The 17,211-nt window shown below is 49.1% G+C and overlaps 1 protein-coding gene across 2 annotated transcripts; it reads right to left on the reverse strand.

Annotated features, from left to right (window-relative positions):
- Positions 1 to 311: 311 nt before the first annotated feature.
- hars (histidyl-tRNA synthetase) lies at positions 312 to 14,710 on the reverse strand. Of its 2 annotated transcripts, XM_038270457.1 has the most exons (14): positions 14,531 to 14,685; positions 9,918 to 10,204; positions 9,747 to 9,836; positions 8,431 to 8,550; positions 8,261 to 8,356; positions 5,726 to 5,851; positions 5,548 to 5,655; positions 5,382 to 5,480; positions 4,587 to 4,680; positions 1,916 to 2,043; positions 1,579 to 1,845; positions 1,386 to 1,502; positions 686 to 832; positions 312 to 600 (listed from the first exon to the last, which is right to left on the reverse strand). In XM_038270457.1, exons 2-14 carry the CDS (start codon positions 10,011 to 10,013, stop codon positions 541 to 543), a joined length of 1,548 nt encoding a protein of 515 aa, XP_038126385.1. In that variant the 5' UTR covers positions 10,014 to 10,204; positions 14,531 to 14,685; the 3' UTR covers positions 312 to 540. The 2 variants fall into 2 exon arrangements, with proteins under 2 accessions (XP_038126385.1, XP_038126386.1); XM_038270458.1 differs by lacking the exon at positions 9,918 to 10,204 and having other exon boundaries at positions 14,531 to 14,710.
- Positions 14,711 to 17,211: the final 2,501 nt, after the last annotated feature.

Consider the following 17,211-nt stretch of genomic DNA (forward strand, 5'->3'; position numbering starts at 1 on the left):
GAGAAAATCACCACAAATCTCTTTTCTGTAGTAAAGATCCGCCCAACACTCACCTCCTTAGCCAATCAGTAAGCATTTGGTGTTAATTTAAATAAAAGAATAGATTTTAGATGTTTTCTTTGCTGTGAGACCATCCGGTGTTTCATTTCAGTAACGATATTCAGATGTTTTTGATGGAGATAAAGCAGCAGACTGCAGGGTGAAAACAGCAGTTTATTGGGGAGGAAACACGAATGGTTCTGGTCCTGGGTGGTTCTGGACGTTGTGGACTCCATGAACAAACTGCCTCAGACCACAGGGAGGTTTTAGACAGGACAGTTTTAATGAACGTATCAAGCAGAGACAAAGCCGAATGATAAACACTGAAAGGAGGAGAGGTGGTCTAAAGGCAGCCTGGAACAGCTGGATGCTTTAAACTTAAAGTCCCGCCAACCATGAGCTCCACCCACACCGCAATAGGCCGTGGGTTCTGGACTCATCTCAGTCTGTAGGCTGCTGCCTAGTTCCATCAGGCTCTATGAAGCGGAGCAGAATGGCTGGTTAGGCCTCAGAGGTTCTTTTCTTGATCTCAGCAATGAGGTCCGATCTGTTTATATCAACCTGAAAGAAACCAGAACCAACAGCTGTTAAACGCTTTCTGTATCTGAGGGCATCCAGCAGCTTGGGTGGGTGTGGGGGGGGCTACCTCTTCTCGGGTGGCCACCACCCGCAGTTTGACCACCCCGTCCTTTAGCTCCTGCTCTCCCAGTATGGCCACCAGGGGGATCCCCGTCTCCTCGCAGAGCTGCAGCTGACTCAGCAGTTTGGGGTTCTTCTTGTACATCACCTCAGCCTGCAGACACACACAACCTTTGGATTTCAGTTCCTGACGCCAACACTAACCTGATATTCACACTACCCATGATACTCATGCCAGACGACGACGTTCATGCCAGGCCGCAATGTCCGCACTAGCCCCTACATTCCCCCTAACCCTAACATCCACCCACAAACCGACATTCTCGCTAACTATGACAGTTGAAGGGTGTCTGGTCTGTTTAGAGGTCGACTGGGTTCAGAACCCCTCAGAATGTTCTGCCATAACCTCCTGGTGGGTTGCATATCTTTACTGATGCTGGGTTTAGGGCTGGGGTTCCAGGTGGAGCAAAGGGAGGTTATCTCTACACAGAACCTGGTACCACTTCCTTCCACCAACAGTTTTCTTTGTCCTCGCTGGTCCAGAAGATGCGGCGTACCATCCTAAAGGTCGCCATGTGAAAAGACTCCTCCCCCTGAGCAGAGGACGGGTGGAGCTATTCTCCACCTATCGGGTTAGAGCCCAGCCAGCTAGGAGGTAGATGTTCCTCCCAGAGCATTGGAGCCCATTGGATCCAAGTCCCACTCACCTTGATGCCAGCGTTCCAGAGCTCGGTGACTAGCCTGAGCCTCTCCTCCAACAGGTTCTTCTGGGCAGATGCAACCAGGACCTGGACCTCAGTGGTCCGGACCTTCTCTGCAGACGCCTAAAGAAGGACAGCATGGTTTTAATGGAAACATTGGTACAGACAGAGTACAGTAGAACCCGTCTCCAGGGGTCACCTCGGCCTTCTGCTCCATGATGGAGAAGATCCTCTCGATGCCGATGCTGACACCCACACACGGAACCTTCCGGCCCTTTGGGTCGAACATGCCAACCAGGCCGTCGTAGCGGCCACCTCCTGCGACGCTGCCCACACTGACACCTTCTTCGGACCCGTTTTGGGCGTCGCTGAACGCCGGAGCGGCCCCGGCCTGCGTCAGCACCGCCTCATAGATGACTCCGGTGTAGTAGTCCAGCCCACGGGCCAGGCTCAGATCAAACTCCACCTGAGAGGGACGGGTCAGGACAGACGTCACCCAGCAGAGACCCAGACACAGAGACAGATGGACGCCTCACCTTGTCTGTGACCTGGAAGAGCTGCAGGTAGCTGAAGAGAAGCTTGATGTCGGACAGGCCGGCACAGGCCTGCTTGCTCTGAGACAACCGGGGATCCAGCAGGAGGCGCTCCGCCAGGTCCATCCCCCCTGAAACACAACCAGCCCTGTTTAGTTCCTGGTTTTACTCTGCTAGCAGCACAGACCACTGGTCAAGACCCAGTTCCACCAAAACCTGCTGAGAGCCGGAGTCCAGGTCTTCACTCATGTACCAGCAAACCCAACCTAACCGTAAAGTCATCGGCAAGTCATATTTAACTGCCAAATCATTCTGGCTTAAACATGCAGTGTTTCGCATTAATGAATGGGCTGCCACAGTCTCGTTTGGGCACGCCACAGTCTCGTTTGGGCACGCCACAGTCTCGTTTGGGCACGCCACAGTCTTGTTTGGGCACGCCACAGTCTCGTTTGGGCACGCCACAGTCTCGTTTGGGCACGCCACAGTCTCGTTTGGGCACGCCACAGTCCCGTTTGGGCACGCCACAGTCCCGTTTGGGCCCGACACAGTCTCGTTTGGGCACGCCACAGTCTCGTTTGGGCACGCCACAGTCTCGTTTGGGCACGCCACAGTCTCGTTTGGGCACGCCACAGTCTCGTTTGGGCACGCCACAGTGTTATATAGACACAGAGAAAGCAACAACAACAATAAGATCTGTTAGTTTATCAGACCATTCCACAGCTGTACTTTCATACCACTCATAACCCAGCGCCATGGAGAGAATTGTTTACGGCCGTAACCAAGCGACAGGAAGAATGCGTGCCACGCTTATAGACGTAACTTATTTCTTGATACATTTGGCGTATCAAATCCAGCGACGCCGGAGCGGGACGTCTGACTGAGGTAAGTGCAACTTCATTTTTGGGCTATCAAGTTGGATTGTTGATCAGTAGGCTATGTTCTCATCTCGTCAAGCGAGTCAACTTCTAACATACCAAACCGATTCTAACTTTCTGACCTCCATTGCCAGTAGCGGTTCTACTCCCTGGGCGAGACCCACTCCAAGCACCACTTATATTTTTTTTACAAGCGCGCGTCCCATCCTCTTTTATAAAAATGCCGTCCCGGCTGCCTAGTTCGCCCGCAGTGTTGCCAACTCAGCGACTTTGTTGCTATATTTAGTGACTTTTCAGACCCCTCCAGCAACTCTTTTTCAAAAAAGCAACTAGCGACAAATCTAGCGACTTTTCTGTTGTCACTGGCGACTTTTGGAGAACCTTACGTGAAAGCACAAATCGTTGCTACTTGTCAAGCGGCAGGTGCTGCCGTGGGGCGCCTCCCCTGTCCCCACCCTGTTCTCCTGCTTCCGCAGCAGACCCTGTAAGCGCTGTAGTCAGAGCCACAGCATGTTTACCCTCAGGATATAAATGTAAAATGTTATTTGGTCGAAAATAAATAAATGAATTTGAAATGTTTCATCTTAAATGAAGGCATTTGATTCACACAGCAACAGTCACTTAATCAACTTGTCGATTTTGTTTTCCTCTCTAAGATAATGATTTGTAGGCTCCTTGGTGGACCACAAGGGAAACAAGAAAAAGTAAAATTAGATAAAATTTTTATATTTTAAAAACAAAGCAGAGTATGACGTCATACACAAACTTTAGAAAATTTCTATTTAAAAGAAACAAATCCTGTCTTAAAATCTGTTTTTTTCGTTATAAATTCATACACCTTAATTCAGCCAATGATATATCAACAGTCATCTGTCAATCAAATGTTTTCGGTCATAGCATCTTGATTCATATGTTGCAGCTAATATACGCAACGGTTGAAATAAGAAATCATTTCCTTTCCCACTGAGTTCTGTCCCAGTGTTCACGGGGATGGACGTCTGTGTCTTCGGCAGGTGTAGAGCTAACAGAACTGGCAGCGTTGCGAGACAAAGGCTCAAACATGTACGGCTGGAAGCCTTCTACACCAAACCAAGCTTCTGCCGCCCTGGCGTCCTCTTCCACAACATCTTCGTCCCCGCTTTCCTCCTCTGAATAAAAAATGGATGACGGAGGAGACTCCTCCACGACCTCCGACACTAAACTCTCCTCCTCTTGCATGTTTCCTCTGTCCATAGCGTTCCTTGACAGCGTCGTTTCTAAGTCACCAATTTAGTGCTACTTGGTCCCAATGGAATTTCCCATTGGGAACCTGCTAGCACTAAGTTGCTAACTGGTTAGCAAGATGCTTCAGACAAACTGGCTACAACCAAACTTGCTTGTGAACCTTCTGCCACAACAATCCCGCCCCCTTGATAATCGACCAATCATGTTCACTTTATTCACCCTTGTTCAGTTGGGCACCACTCGGGAGAATTCAAAAAGGCAACATTTGTAATAGCCGCTTCCCTACGACTTTAAAACAAGCTATTCCTCAGACCTGGACCAACAATTGACAGCTTTCTGAAGGTGTTTTCTGTGTTCAAGGTTCTATCAGCTGATGAACCCAGAATATTACAGGTTTAATATTACAGGTCCATTCAGACCTGGAGGCCCAGATGGACCTGATGGAGTCTGTTCAGTCTGTCGGTGTTCTCAAGTTCTACGATAAACAGCGTGAAGGTTCTGAGGAGCATCAGGGAGCATGAAGCAACCTAATCTCCATGCTGGGAGGAGGGACCGGGTGTTACCACCAGACTCACCATGCAGGCCGACGTAGCTCCCAATCTGGTCTGCAGCCTCCTCAGACAAACCCTTCTCATTCACGATCTCCTTCTTCACATCGTCCCAGGACATCTGCAGAACGACGACAGGATCAGAGCCGGGTGTGTGAGTCAGACAGGAGACAGCAGAGGAGGACGCCCAGACAACCAGGGGTGAGAGACAGACAACCAGAGGGGGAACAGAGGGACAACCAGGAGGGGAACAGATTCAATCAGGTATTTAAGCATCAGAAAAACTGGACAGGAAGCTGGAAGTTCTGCTGGTGGAAGAACTTAACCTGTTAGATCGACTCATCAACCTGCCTCACAACAGGAAGTGACATCATTTTGCTGCAGCTTCTGAAGACATCAATGTTTTATCAAGCTATGGACCATGAATAAAACAGGAGCTGCATAAAGATGTCTCAAGAGACGCCAGATCTGAGGAAGGATCAAACATGTTGCACCGCCACGACAGCTCCACCCACAGACAAACACGGTGGTGGAGGCATCATGCGGTGGGGAATTCTTTTGCAGCAGGGAAACAAAATAAGCTAATTACAGGGATGTTCTTTGTCCAGACCTGTTATTTAGAAAACAGGAGGGATGTTCACTGTCTAGGAGGACAAAGGAAGGGTTGAATGGCCTAGTCAAAGTCCAGATCTCTAATATGGAAGGATTAAAGCTAGACCTACAGGTCAAACTAGCCAGCACGAAGCAGGTGGAGCAGTACTGCTGAGGTGACGAGCTGATGGAAGGTGGTCCAAAGCGACCGGCAGCAGGAGAACATCTTACCTTATCCAGCTTATCCACCGTTGAACAGATGGTTCGGAACTTGTCGTCAGGAACGCCGCACACGGCAAACATCCCGTCCAGGATGCGTCGGTCGTTGACCTGGCGACGAAGTAGGAGTCAGGAAGAGCCTTCTACCTGATGACGTTCTGACGCCGCAGTCACTGACCTTGATGCGGAAGTCTCCCAGCTCCAGCTCGCTGAGGATCTCATGGACGATCTTCAGACACTCTGCGTCTGGGATCATGGCGTCGTACTGACCGGCGATGTCGAAATCCTGAAACAGACAGACGGTGAGAAGAGCAGCTGGAGCCCAACGCACACCAACCTGCTCTGACAGAACTTACACACTGATAAAACTCTCGGTAACGGCCGCGGGTCATGGCGGGGTTGTCACGGCGATAGACCTTAGCGATGTGGTAACGCTTGATGTTGGTTATCTTGTTCATAGCCAGATAGCGAGCAAACGGTACCTGGAGGAGAAGAGGTGAAGGAGGACAAACTGTTCTGATGGAGGACAGGATCCGCCTCCCTCTACTGGGGCGTACTGGGACGGGATCCGCCTACCGCTACTGGGGACGGGACGGGATCCGCCTCCATCTACTGGGGCGTACTAGGACGGGATCCGCCTCCCGCTAGTGGGACGGGATCCGCCTCCCGCTACTGGGACGGGATCCGCCTCCTGCTACTGGGGACAGGACGGGATCCGCCTTCCGCTACTGGGACGGGATCCGCCTCCCGCTCCTGGGACGGGATCCGCCTCCCGCTACTGGGACGGGATCCACCTCCCGCTACTGGGACGGGATCCGCCTCCCGCTACTGGGGACGGGACGGGATCCGCCTCCATCTACTGGGGCGTACTAGGACGGGATCCGCCTCCCGCTAGTGGGACAGGATCCGCTTCCTGCTCTACTGGGACGGGATCCGCGTCCCGCTAGTGGGACGGGATCCGTGTCCCGCTAGTGGGACGGGATCCGCCTCCATCTACTGGGGCGTACTAGGACGGGATCGGCCTCCCGCTAGTGGGACAGGATCCGCCTCCATCTACTGGGGCGTACTAGGACGGGATCCGCCTCCCGCTAGTGGGACAGGATCCGCCTCCCTCTACTGGGGCGTACCGGGACGGGATCCGCCTCCCGCTACTGGGACGGGATCCGCTTCCTGCTCTACTGGGACGGGATCCGCGTCCCGCTAGTGGGACGGGATCCGTGTCCCGCTAGTGGGACGGGATCCGCCTCCATCTACTGGGGCGTACTAGGACGGGATCGGCCTCCCGCTAGTGGGACAGGATCCGCCTCCATCTACTGGGGCGTACTAGGACGGGATCCGCCTCCCGCTAGTGGGACAGGATCCGCCTCCCTCTACTGGGGCGTACCGGGACGGGATCCGCCTCCCGCTACTGGGACGGGATCCGCTTCCTGCTCTACTGGGACGGGATCCGCGTCCCGCTAGTGGGACGGGATCCGTGTCCCGCTAGTGGGACGGGATCCGCCTCCATCTACTGGGGCGTACTAGGACGGGATCGGCCTCCCGCTAGTGGGACAGGATCCGCCTCCATCTACTGGGGCGTACTAGGACGGGATCGGCCTCCCGCTAGTGGGACGGGATCCGCCTCCATCTACTGGGGCGTACTAGGACGGGATCGGCCTCCCGCTAGTGGGACAGGATCCGCCTCCATCTACTGGGGCGTACTAGGACGGGATCGGCCTCCCGCTAGTGGGACGGGATCCGCCTCCATCTACTGGGGCGTACTAGGACGGGATCGGCCTCCCGCTAGTGGGACAGGATCCGCCTCCATCTACTGGGGCGTACTAGGACGGGATCGGCCTCCCGCTAGTGGGACAGGATCCGCCTCCCTCTACTGGGGCGTACTGGAACGTACCGGGACGGGATCCGCCTCCCGCTAGTGGGACGGGATCCGCCTCCCGCTACTGGGACGGGATCCGCGTCCTGCTCTACTGGGACGGGATCCGCGTCCCGCTAGTGGGACGGGATCCGCCTCCCGCCACTGGGGCGTACTGGGACGGGATCCGCTTCCTGCTCTACTGGGACGGGATCCGCGTCCTGCTAGTGGGACGGGATCCGCCTCCCGCCACTGGGGCGTACTGGGACGGGATCCGCTTCCTGCTCTACTGGGACGGGATCCGCGTCCCGCTGGTGGGACGGGATCCGCCTCCCGCTAGTGGGGCGTACTGGGACGGGATGCGCTTCCTGCTCTACTGGGACGGGATCCGCGTCCTGCTCTACTGGGACGGGATCCGCGTCCCGCTAGTGGGACGGGATCCGCCTCCCGCCACTGGGGCGTACTGGGACGGGATCCGCTTCCTGCTCTACTGGGACGGGATCCGCGTCCTGCTAGTGGGACGGGATCCGCCTCCCGCCACTGGGGCGTACTGGGACGGGATCCGCTTCCTGCTAGTGGGACGGGATCCGCCTCCCGCTAGTGGGGCGTACTGGGACGGGATCCGCGTCCCGCTAGTGGGACGGGATCCGCCTCCCGCTAGTGGGGCGTACTGGGACGGGATCCGCTTCCTGCTCTACTGGGACGGGATCCGCGTCCTGCTCTACTGGGACGGGATCCGCGTCCTGCTCTACTGGGACGGGATCCGCCTCCCGCTAGTGGGGCGTACTGGGACGGGATCCGCTTCCTGCTCTACTGGGACGGGATCCGCGTCCCGCTAGTGGGACGGGATCCGCCTCCCGCTACTGGGGCGTACTGGGACGGGCTACTGGGGCGTACTGGGACGGGCTACTGGGGCGTACTGGGACGGGCTACTGGGGCGTACTGGGACGGGATCCGCCTCCCTCTGGGACACACACTGGGAAGGTTTCCCAGTCTCCTACTGGGAGGCTCCCAGCTGGCTCCACTGGCTGCAGGATACAGTGAGGTCGTATCTCAGAGACAGCAGCTCTCCTCCCTGGTCCTTCAGGTCGTAGATGAGCTTGGAGTCTTCTCCATATTTCCCGGTCAGCGTCTCCTGCAGGAGGAGCAGAGGAGGTCAGTAAACAATGACCTCCTGGCAGCAAGGAGGTCCAGGCAGAACAAACCCACCTTCAGCTCAAACACGGGCGTGTCGATGGTCTCAGCTCCGTGACGTTTGAAGCAGCGAGTGATGGTGCTGAAGACCTTCTCTCTGATGGCCATCTGCTTGGGGTTGTAGTCCCTCGTTCCCTGCATCACAATCAATCATCTGCTCAGATGGAGGAGGCTGAGGGTGACGCCATCAGCAGGTCAACAAAACCTTTCAGGAGATCTGAGGGGGTGGCTCCAATCAGAGCTGAACGCAGGAGGCGGAGCTAAGAGCAGGTTTCCTGTTGCTCTACAGGTTTCCTCTGCTCTGAGTTTACCAAACATTTCAGTCGCTGACTCCAGAAATAACCACACAACAGACAAAAATACACACAATCACTCGACTGAGTTAGACATAAAGGAGAGGATTTTAAAAATCTGACAGGTCGATTTTTATATGATCACAAAACGCCTTAAATATTGGACTGTTATCTGGAAATATTTCCTCACTGAAATAATAAAAAGTCCTCAGATAACATGGAGCGAATTTTGATCCATTATTGTTGCAGCAAGGGAAACGTTTATAACTGCAGAAAAAAGAGAGAATTTATCTTGTATCTTAAACAAAAAAGGTTTTTAAAAGTAACTTTGCTGTTTTCTATGGAAGCGTATTAGATTCACCAGCTTATCTCATAATTAGGAGATTGTATCTATTTTTATTATTTGAGCCAATAATGGAGCATCTCTCAGAAAACTGATCTTCATTACTTCTTTAAAATATCTGCATCTAAAATATCTGACCTGAAACGCGTTGGAGCTCCGCTCCCGTTTTCCACTTCATCATAAAGTACGCAGCTGTAACTCTGGGATTACTGCTAGAGCAGGTAGCATGCAGCCATTTGACCATACGCCAAAATCCATCAACAGCTCCATTAAAACAGATTCTGTTTGGTTTTAGTTTTTCATATGAATGGACATGCTGCATGAAGATGGGATCTGATCGTTTGAAACCATGAGCTGTTCTCCCTGAGGAGAATGTACTGAACAGTTCTTTGCGACGCCACCAAGCCAGCTGGAATGCAGTTCAGACGCATTCATTTATAACCATAAAGCATCCGGTGGTGGTTTAATTGCTCCTGCAGGAAGACTGAGACTTCCAGCAGGTCCTAAGGACCCCAAAAATGCAGGAAAAAGGATGGGCAGGTGGTCTACTGCTGGCTTTAGACTCACATTTAATGCATTTATTCCATAAAAGTTTATTGGATCTAGAATGAAAACATTAACTTTTAGCCAAGCTGCTGAAGGTCTACTTGCAGCTCCAGGTTCAGGAAGCGTGTTCTTCAGTAGAAGGTTCTCACCTTTGGTGTCTTCAGCACAAACTGGTGTTTGCCTTCATCTCCTCCCAGCCGAGCCTTCAGCTCCAGCAGTTTGGCTACTTCTTCATCAATCTGCAAGTAAAACACAGAAGCTGCTTAGAAACCTTCTCTGGTTTGGATGTTCAGGAACGTAGAGGTTCGGCTTCACTCCACCTGAGCCGCGGTGAGGCCGGACACAGAGCGCAGGGCGTGAAGACGCAGGGCGGTCCGCAGCCCGGAGCAGCCACGGGCGCAGGACAGAGCCAGCATGGTCGTCCAACAGCAGCAACACAAAAAACACAAATAAAAAACACAGTCCAGAGAGCAGGGAGGGCAGAGTTCAGCAGTTCGTCATGGCAACAGCAGACACAGGTGGAGGCGCAGCGCAGGTCCAGATCCCCGACGGCGATGAGGACGACCAGCCAGGAAGAACAGGAGAAAAGTGGTAAGCAACCCTAGCGCTAGGGAGGGGCGGGGCATCATCATCATCATCATCATCACCACAGCGTGGAGGACAGAAGATGAGACGCAGTAAGTCAATCACAGTTATAGAAACAAAAGGCTTAGAACAGCTGCAGACATGATGGACCAGTTCTGGTTCTGTTAGCATCCAGTCCAAACACACAAAGATCAGAACCTGAACCACGGACCGCCGCCCTCTGGGGGGTCAGAACCTGTTCGCCTGCTGACTGCAGCATCAGCCGTCTGATACCTTCCCATCCAGATGATGGCTTCTGGACCACCAGTCCATTTCATCATTCTGCTTCATTCTATCTCTATTCTCCCACTCTGCAGAATCTGTTAGTTCAATCTCTAACGTTCTGCTCTCTCTGCTTTTTCTCATAGTAGCTTCATCTGGTCTGTTCCTGTTTGGCTGTGACTCCATCCTGGAGAGAAATATCAGCTGTGCTGCTGCCATCAACACCTTTGTTTCTAGATGTTGGAGATCGGCCTGTTTTCCAGTGTAGTCCTGTTTCTCTGACTGTGACTAACTGGATGTGCTCTCTTCATCCTCTGACATGGGAGCTGGCTCGGAGCTCGTCTGCCTGGCTGTGTGTTTCCTGGACGGGGCCGCCTGTGGAGCTGGTTGACAGTTGCCTTTTGTATCTATGCTTCTTTTTCTATGTCTGCTTCTGTCTCCTTGAACCCCAGTCAACCTCAGCCGATGGCTGCTCACCCTGACCCTGCTTCTACTGGAGGTTCTTCCTGTTCAACGGGGTTTTTTCCTCTCTACTGTCGCTACAAGCATGCTTAGTGTGAGGGATTGTATTTGAGTCAATGAGTCAATGCAATTAACTGGTTTTCCTTAGATAGAACACTGAATCATTCTGACTGGATGATCTGGTGAACTGGAAAGTGACCTGAGATGACATGATGTGAATTGGAACTATAGAAATAAACTGAATAGAATTCTGATGCTGCTCTGTCCTCCAGCCCAGATGTGTCCAGATGTGTCTCCTACAGAGAGGACAGCATCATGGAGGATACCTCCTGATCAAAGCTGAGCTGCTGAAGCTGTCAGACAGCTGACGTAACTTCCGCAGCCTGTTGCATCAGCTGAGCCTCTGACGTCATCATCATCATGGTCAGACTGTCAGGATCAGTTTCAATCCTGGTTTTTAAAGGCAGGACGTTTCTGACGTCACCCTGTTAGCATTAGCCACTGCAGCTAGCAGCCGGTGTGACAGATCAACTGGGGAGGAGATCAACTGGTGACGGCAGCTGGAAAACCGCGGATTTTGCAGATGTGTCTGTGGGCGGGGCTATTCAGGACCCCTCGCCTCAAACAGGAAGTAAACTGCGTGTAGACTCCAAGAACTACAAATTATTTTGTTAGCTGATCGATACGAAATACGTTGAGATTTTAAGAAGTCGCCTTCACAAAGGTATTTAATTGCATTAAGAAAGCATATAGCATGTTTTAGGGTTTTCTCCAAACCCGCACACAGAGATTTGAGGAACTTGTCCTGCTGTTGTTTATCTGTTTGTTTCAGAGCCTCAGCGATGAGAGAAAGAACCGAGTAGAAAAAACACAGAAAGCTGTATGAGAAGTAAAAACAGCCAGTGCAATAAAAGGTCATTGGGAACAACTAACGGTGTATTTTTTCCATTTTTTTGTCGTCCTGTATGTCTTGTAAGTTAAAACGAGCGAAAATAAAAATTTCCTCTTTTATTTTCTGAAAAGCGCCGACTGTTTATATGGAGGGAAACTAATTACTTACAGCCCAACTCGTTCCCAGAGGAGTTATAAATGTCTTTAAAGTTTAAGGAACAAAGCAAAATAACATAACTGCTGCGGGGAAGAGTGAAATCTCTGAATTCAGTTTATATATTGTGTGAATATATGTGATATTTTGGGCATCGGGGTGAACAAATGCAGAACCTGCTGTACTAAAGCATTAAAAGAAGCAGCACAGCCTCCAGGCTAACTGCTGCCAAACAATTAATAAATAAAAGAGGGAGATTTTACGGTAGATATCTGATCGAAAAAAAAAAAAGATCTGGTTATTATTTTTTCTTTTAATAGCATAACCTACTGTCTAACTATCTCTTAACGGGGAGGCCCCATTCTGTTCTAAGAGTAAAGAAGGAAAAAATAGTAATAATATGTGATATTCTGGAATTCAAACATGTTTTAAGCGATCAGCGGACTCTGAAACATTAACTGTCACCAGTTGATCTAGACCAGCTCTTCAACAGGCAAAGCAGACACACGCAACACGTTCATTATCGCAGGTGGGGTCAGGCGTAGTGTTCGTATCAATAGCTCAGCAGGTAAACAGACGCCCTGCAAATTGAAACAGAATTGAAACATTTTGGCCGCGCGGGTTCGTTACCACATGAACTCTTAAGCCCTCCTTTCATTTTAGCAGATTTTCCACAGATGGGCAAGATAATATTATCTCCTAACTCTGAAATGACAAACATTTCCTCGCAATCAACGTTTTGTGCTGAGTTGCTTTTTGTCATTCTAATTGTACCAGTGAAGCAAACAATTTAGACCAATAGTAAAAAGTAGACAAAACAATACTCTATTGCCAGTAACTTGAAAAACGTGAATGATTTAAAGTTTTTCTGCATGCAAACCAAATAATGTGGCGTCCTCAAAACAATAGAAGGGAATAAGATGATAGCTGACTGCGTGAACATGGTCACACATCATGACAGGTTCGTGGGTAAGAAAAATAATCAACAATAACAGTTAAAAATTTAAATTAGCCTGCTACAACCCTAATTGAGGACAAGATAATAACATCCAAACATCCCAGGAGATGGAGGGTTTTACAGCCCAGATTCCTCCAGATCCGCTGGATCACAAGTTAATCTGTGACACTCTGCAGATTCTGACGCTTTCAGATCCGATGCGTTTATTTGATCCCCAAACTTAAATTACTCATAATATTTCACATTATCCACAGACAACAGACGTGTGTTGGATAGATATTAGGCCAGGATAAATTTTAACCTTTATTCTAACCCGTTTGATTACATTTGCGGTATTTTGATCGGGCAACCACGCAGCCAACTAATCTCTCCAAACAGCTGTGCTGTGGACCCTGTCACAAATTAATCTAGTTCTTCGTTTAAGAAAATCTGCATTTTTCTACAAGATAAAACATAAAGCAGTCATGGCGACCCACACCATAGCGGTAGCTGCTAACTCTGGGATTTAAATTCTACTGTGAAAACAGAAAAAGTAAAGTTTCCGCATCGACAGGTATGTGATTCAGATTCTATGAGCTGCAATGCGCCTAAGTAAATACATTTTACCCCCTTTTTACACATGGGGCAGTAAAACCAGCTCAGCAGCAGCCCGTTATGGTCTCATAACTGGATATTATGAACAGACTGAACACAATAGCAATAAAAATAAAGGTGTTTGACCTGATACAGTTCATCATACGGGACAAAGTTTTGGGATCCACTAAAAAAACAGCAACACCGTAATAGAGACTTGTATTTGTGTCCAGACAGGAGAATAAAGGAAAGATGAGAGCATTGAATCTAAGAAAATAACTTTTTGTCAATATTCAAAAAATAAAGTGGGAATAGTTGGAAGGATGAGAAGCCCACTTGTTCTGTTTGCAGTCGGTTTTTCTTTCAAATGTGCTGCTTACACACGTGCCTTCTGAATGACAGGCCTCATCAATGGATTTATTTTTACATTCAGGAATTTATAAAGTGGGCGGACTTTATTGTCCAAGCTACAGGTTTTCATTTATAGCTTATCGTTCAACAGGAGAAATGACACTCCAGTGTGAGACATACTTTTATTTGTATTTTTTCTTTACACTTGTGAGCGACGCTGTTCTCTGTGTGGGATTCTTTGCACTATATGCTTTGCTTTACCACATCGTTCTAATCTGAAAAAACAAAACAAAACAGAAATTAATTCATTAGATATGTCGGTTGATTTTTTTTGGCGAACAGTTTTGTTACGTTAGGAATATCTTTTTCGCCAGGCATCAACACAGCCACCTAAGCTTCAGTAACATCTGCGGTGCGCATAGATTCTAACCAGTTAATCTTGTCCCCAGTTGATCTGTCACACCGGCTAGCTTCAGCTAGCTAAACACACCGGCTGTTTCCGGAGCAAAACCAGCTGCCGCAGAATCCAGGGGATCCTTGGCAGGTATGGTGTCCGCTGAGGGACATTTAAACGAGAAAACGCCTTTAGCTGTGCTGTGATTGTGGTTTCTCTGAAAGTAGCGGAGTGATGCTAATGATGCAGAGCACGCTGTCCTAGCAGCGCATGTCAGAGCCCGTCCAGCCGGGAGGAGACTGACCTGCTCTTTGTTCGCCTTCTCGGCCTTCAGCTTCCGGACCACCTCCCCCTGGATCTTAATGGCCTCCTGGATCTGAGCTTTGGCTTCCATAGCGTCCTGAAGGTCTGCCTGCAGCCAAGTCCAGCAGCTGTCACACCGGCAGAGGAAAGCGGAAACGCTCCAGAGGACAACTTCCGCTCTGGATTTTCAAAATAAAATCCAGCACTGATGTATTGCTCTGTTTCCCTCAAAGGTGCTTGATGGGTTTTGCTTTGTATCAATTAAAGTCATTGATTGATTGGTGATTATTGAGCCAGATTAGGTGGTCTGCCTTCTCCTATGTTGTTCTAAGATGTTTAATCGACATAAAATCTTCCTTCATGAAAAGAAAACATGACATTTGAGTGTCTGTGACCAACCACAGCTGAAAATGGTGAAAAGCATGGATAAGAGTAGCAACAGATGATGAAGTAATGCAGGAAATTATAATTATACCAGACAAAAAGAAAATATGATAAACATGATGAGCAGCTGGTCTACCTACCATTGTACCACAGCAGAACCATGACAGGCTGGAAAAAATTGAAAAGTATAAGAAGGATTTTCAAAAAGTAATTCTATTTTGATCCATTTTTGAAAATAATTTCCTAGACCATAATGTTTAGTGTTTTATGGCAGAATGACTTTTGCAAGGATCATACAATTTCAAATTGCCTGAGTAAAAAACAGCGGGGGGAAATTTCAAACCTAATGTCTGAAGTTTTTTACTAACAACCACAGGAGTTCCTGTCCCCCACTGGTTTATTCCTTCAAACATTTCCATGTGAATGCTGCACAGTGCTGCAGTGAGTAGCAATGCTGCCTTGCAGCAAGAAGGAGCTGATTTGATTCCCAACCTGGGTTCTTTCTGCATGGAGTTTGCATGTTCTCCCTGAGCATGCGTGGGTTCTCTCCGGGTACTCCAGCTTCCTCCCACAGTCCAAAAACATGACTGTTCTCTAAAATTTCTGTTTTTCTCTGTGTTGCCCTGTGATGGACTGGAAACCTTTCCATGGTGGACTCCACCTCTCCACCGTAGACAGCTGGAGTTAGGCACCAGCGCAACTCGCCACCCTGCATGGGATAAGCGTAACAGAAAATAGATGGATGGATTTCTATTTGACAATGAATGTGTCCAAAAAGATGCTTTTCAAGCTGCTTTGCAAAAGAATTAAAGTCCTTGCCTGTTTCAGCTAAGCCATTAATTCCCGCTAACGACCCCCCCTTCAGAGACTTAGACAGGTATGGGGCATTGCAGGCTAACAAAGAAGCCAAATGACCCCCATTCCAAAGGGGTGGACCCGTTTGTCCGTTTTTATTTGCATGTTTTCTAAGCATAAACAAGGCTTTGTTGGGCTGCTGGATAAAACCTGGAACTCCAAGCTGTTTCTGACATTTTAAATTGAAGAAGCTTCCAGTATGGTAAGAGAAACATCTTCAAACTTGGAAACAAAGTCCAGTGGATTGATTTTAACTTTCTCTTGTTGGGATGTTTGAATCACTCTCAGCCACTTCTTCAGAATTAAATCAGCTGTATTGCTTCCAGAGCCGGGCCTTTACTTCCTGTAGGTGCCGGCAGAGTCAAACCAGGTCCAACCTCACACGGTCACGTCGGGCCGCCGAGGAGGGCCCTCAATCCACTGCTCCTCTCTGGGAAGGCAGAAATGCAAAGAAAATGGCAATGAAACTCTGACAAATAAAGGTGATAATGCAATCTCCATGTACATGATTGGGGAAAGAGACTTCTGATAAGCCGTTTACATCCTGGTTGGAGTCTTTCCTCTGGATATCCCCTGCCTGGGTATTTAATGGGACAATCAGGAATAGACTTTCAAGATTTTTACCTGAAATGAAAGCTATCTGAAACAAAGATCCAAGCTTTGTTTGTTCTGATCATTTATCCCCATTTAGTCATAATGAAAATAAACCAAGTCCCAAATGATTCAAACTGATACACCTTTTTCTGTCAAGATTCATGCTAACACATAAACTGCAGCATGTTCCTGTTTGAACAGGGGCTGCAGTGAACAAACATTCAAAGTCCAAACGTTGCAGCCAACAAGCCCGTCTGTACGACTTCTGTAAGTATGTCTGTAAACCTTGTCTAGGAGCTAAACAGAGTTATGTCTAAGGGCTGCAGTAGAGCTGAGCTAATATCATTTATGGAGTTTTAGAGGTGGTTCAGGAGAGGAGAGCTTTACTGCAGAGATAAAACACTGGAGTCAGAACCTGTTGAAGTCGAAACTAAAGCTACGTTCACACTGCAGGCCTTGATGTTCAGTTCCGATTTTTTTGTGTAATCTGATTCTTTTGCGTCGTCATTAACATTTCCAAACATATGCAACTTATATGAGATCTCCTGTGTTAACCGCATTCATGCAGCTTAAATGTATAGTGGAGGATGTTCTTTTTCCGGGTGGATCATCTAAATAACTGGTCCCCCTAACTGTCAATCATTCAGGTGATATGTTTATGTAAGGCCGTACTACATTCTCCCTTACTGGTGGTGAGTCTTACACAGTGGAATCCTCTTTTGCAAAGTAAGCTTGTATGAGCGATGCAAACAGCACCTTTAAAACAGAGCATGCACGAGGAGAAATGGACTTGTGCACGCTCTGACATGCTTTCAATAGGCGTTCCCTCTCGGGAGCAGGTACAGGGTT

Source organism: Cyprinodon tularosa, unplaced genomic scaffold, assembly GCF_016077235.1.
Source record: "Cyprinodon tularosa strain WSP-4 unplaced genomic scaffold, ASM1607723v1 ctg760, whole genome shotgun sequence".
Classification (NCBI taxonomy): Eukaryota; Metazoa; Chordata; class Actinopteri; order Cyprinodontiformes; family Cyprinodontidae; genus Cyprinodon; species Cyprinodon tularosa.

What these genes read in the sequence shown, in the direction of transcription:
- hars (XM_038270457.1), bottom strand. Translation starts at nt 10,013, where the DNA reads ATGCTGGCTCTGTCCTGCGCCCGTGGCTGCTCCGGGCTGCGGACCGCC. An exon ending in CCGGCCTCACCGCGGCTCAG is followed by an intron (nt 9,837 to 9,917) that starts GTGGAGTGAAGC and finishes TTTTACTTGCAG; the next exon opens with ATTGATGAAGAAGTAGCCAA. An exon ending in ACCGAGAGTTTTATCAGTGT is followed by an intron (nt 5,656 to 5,725) that starts GTAAGTTCTGTC and finishes TGTCTGTTTCAG; the next exon opens with GATTTCGACATCGCCGGTCA.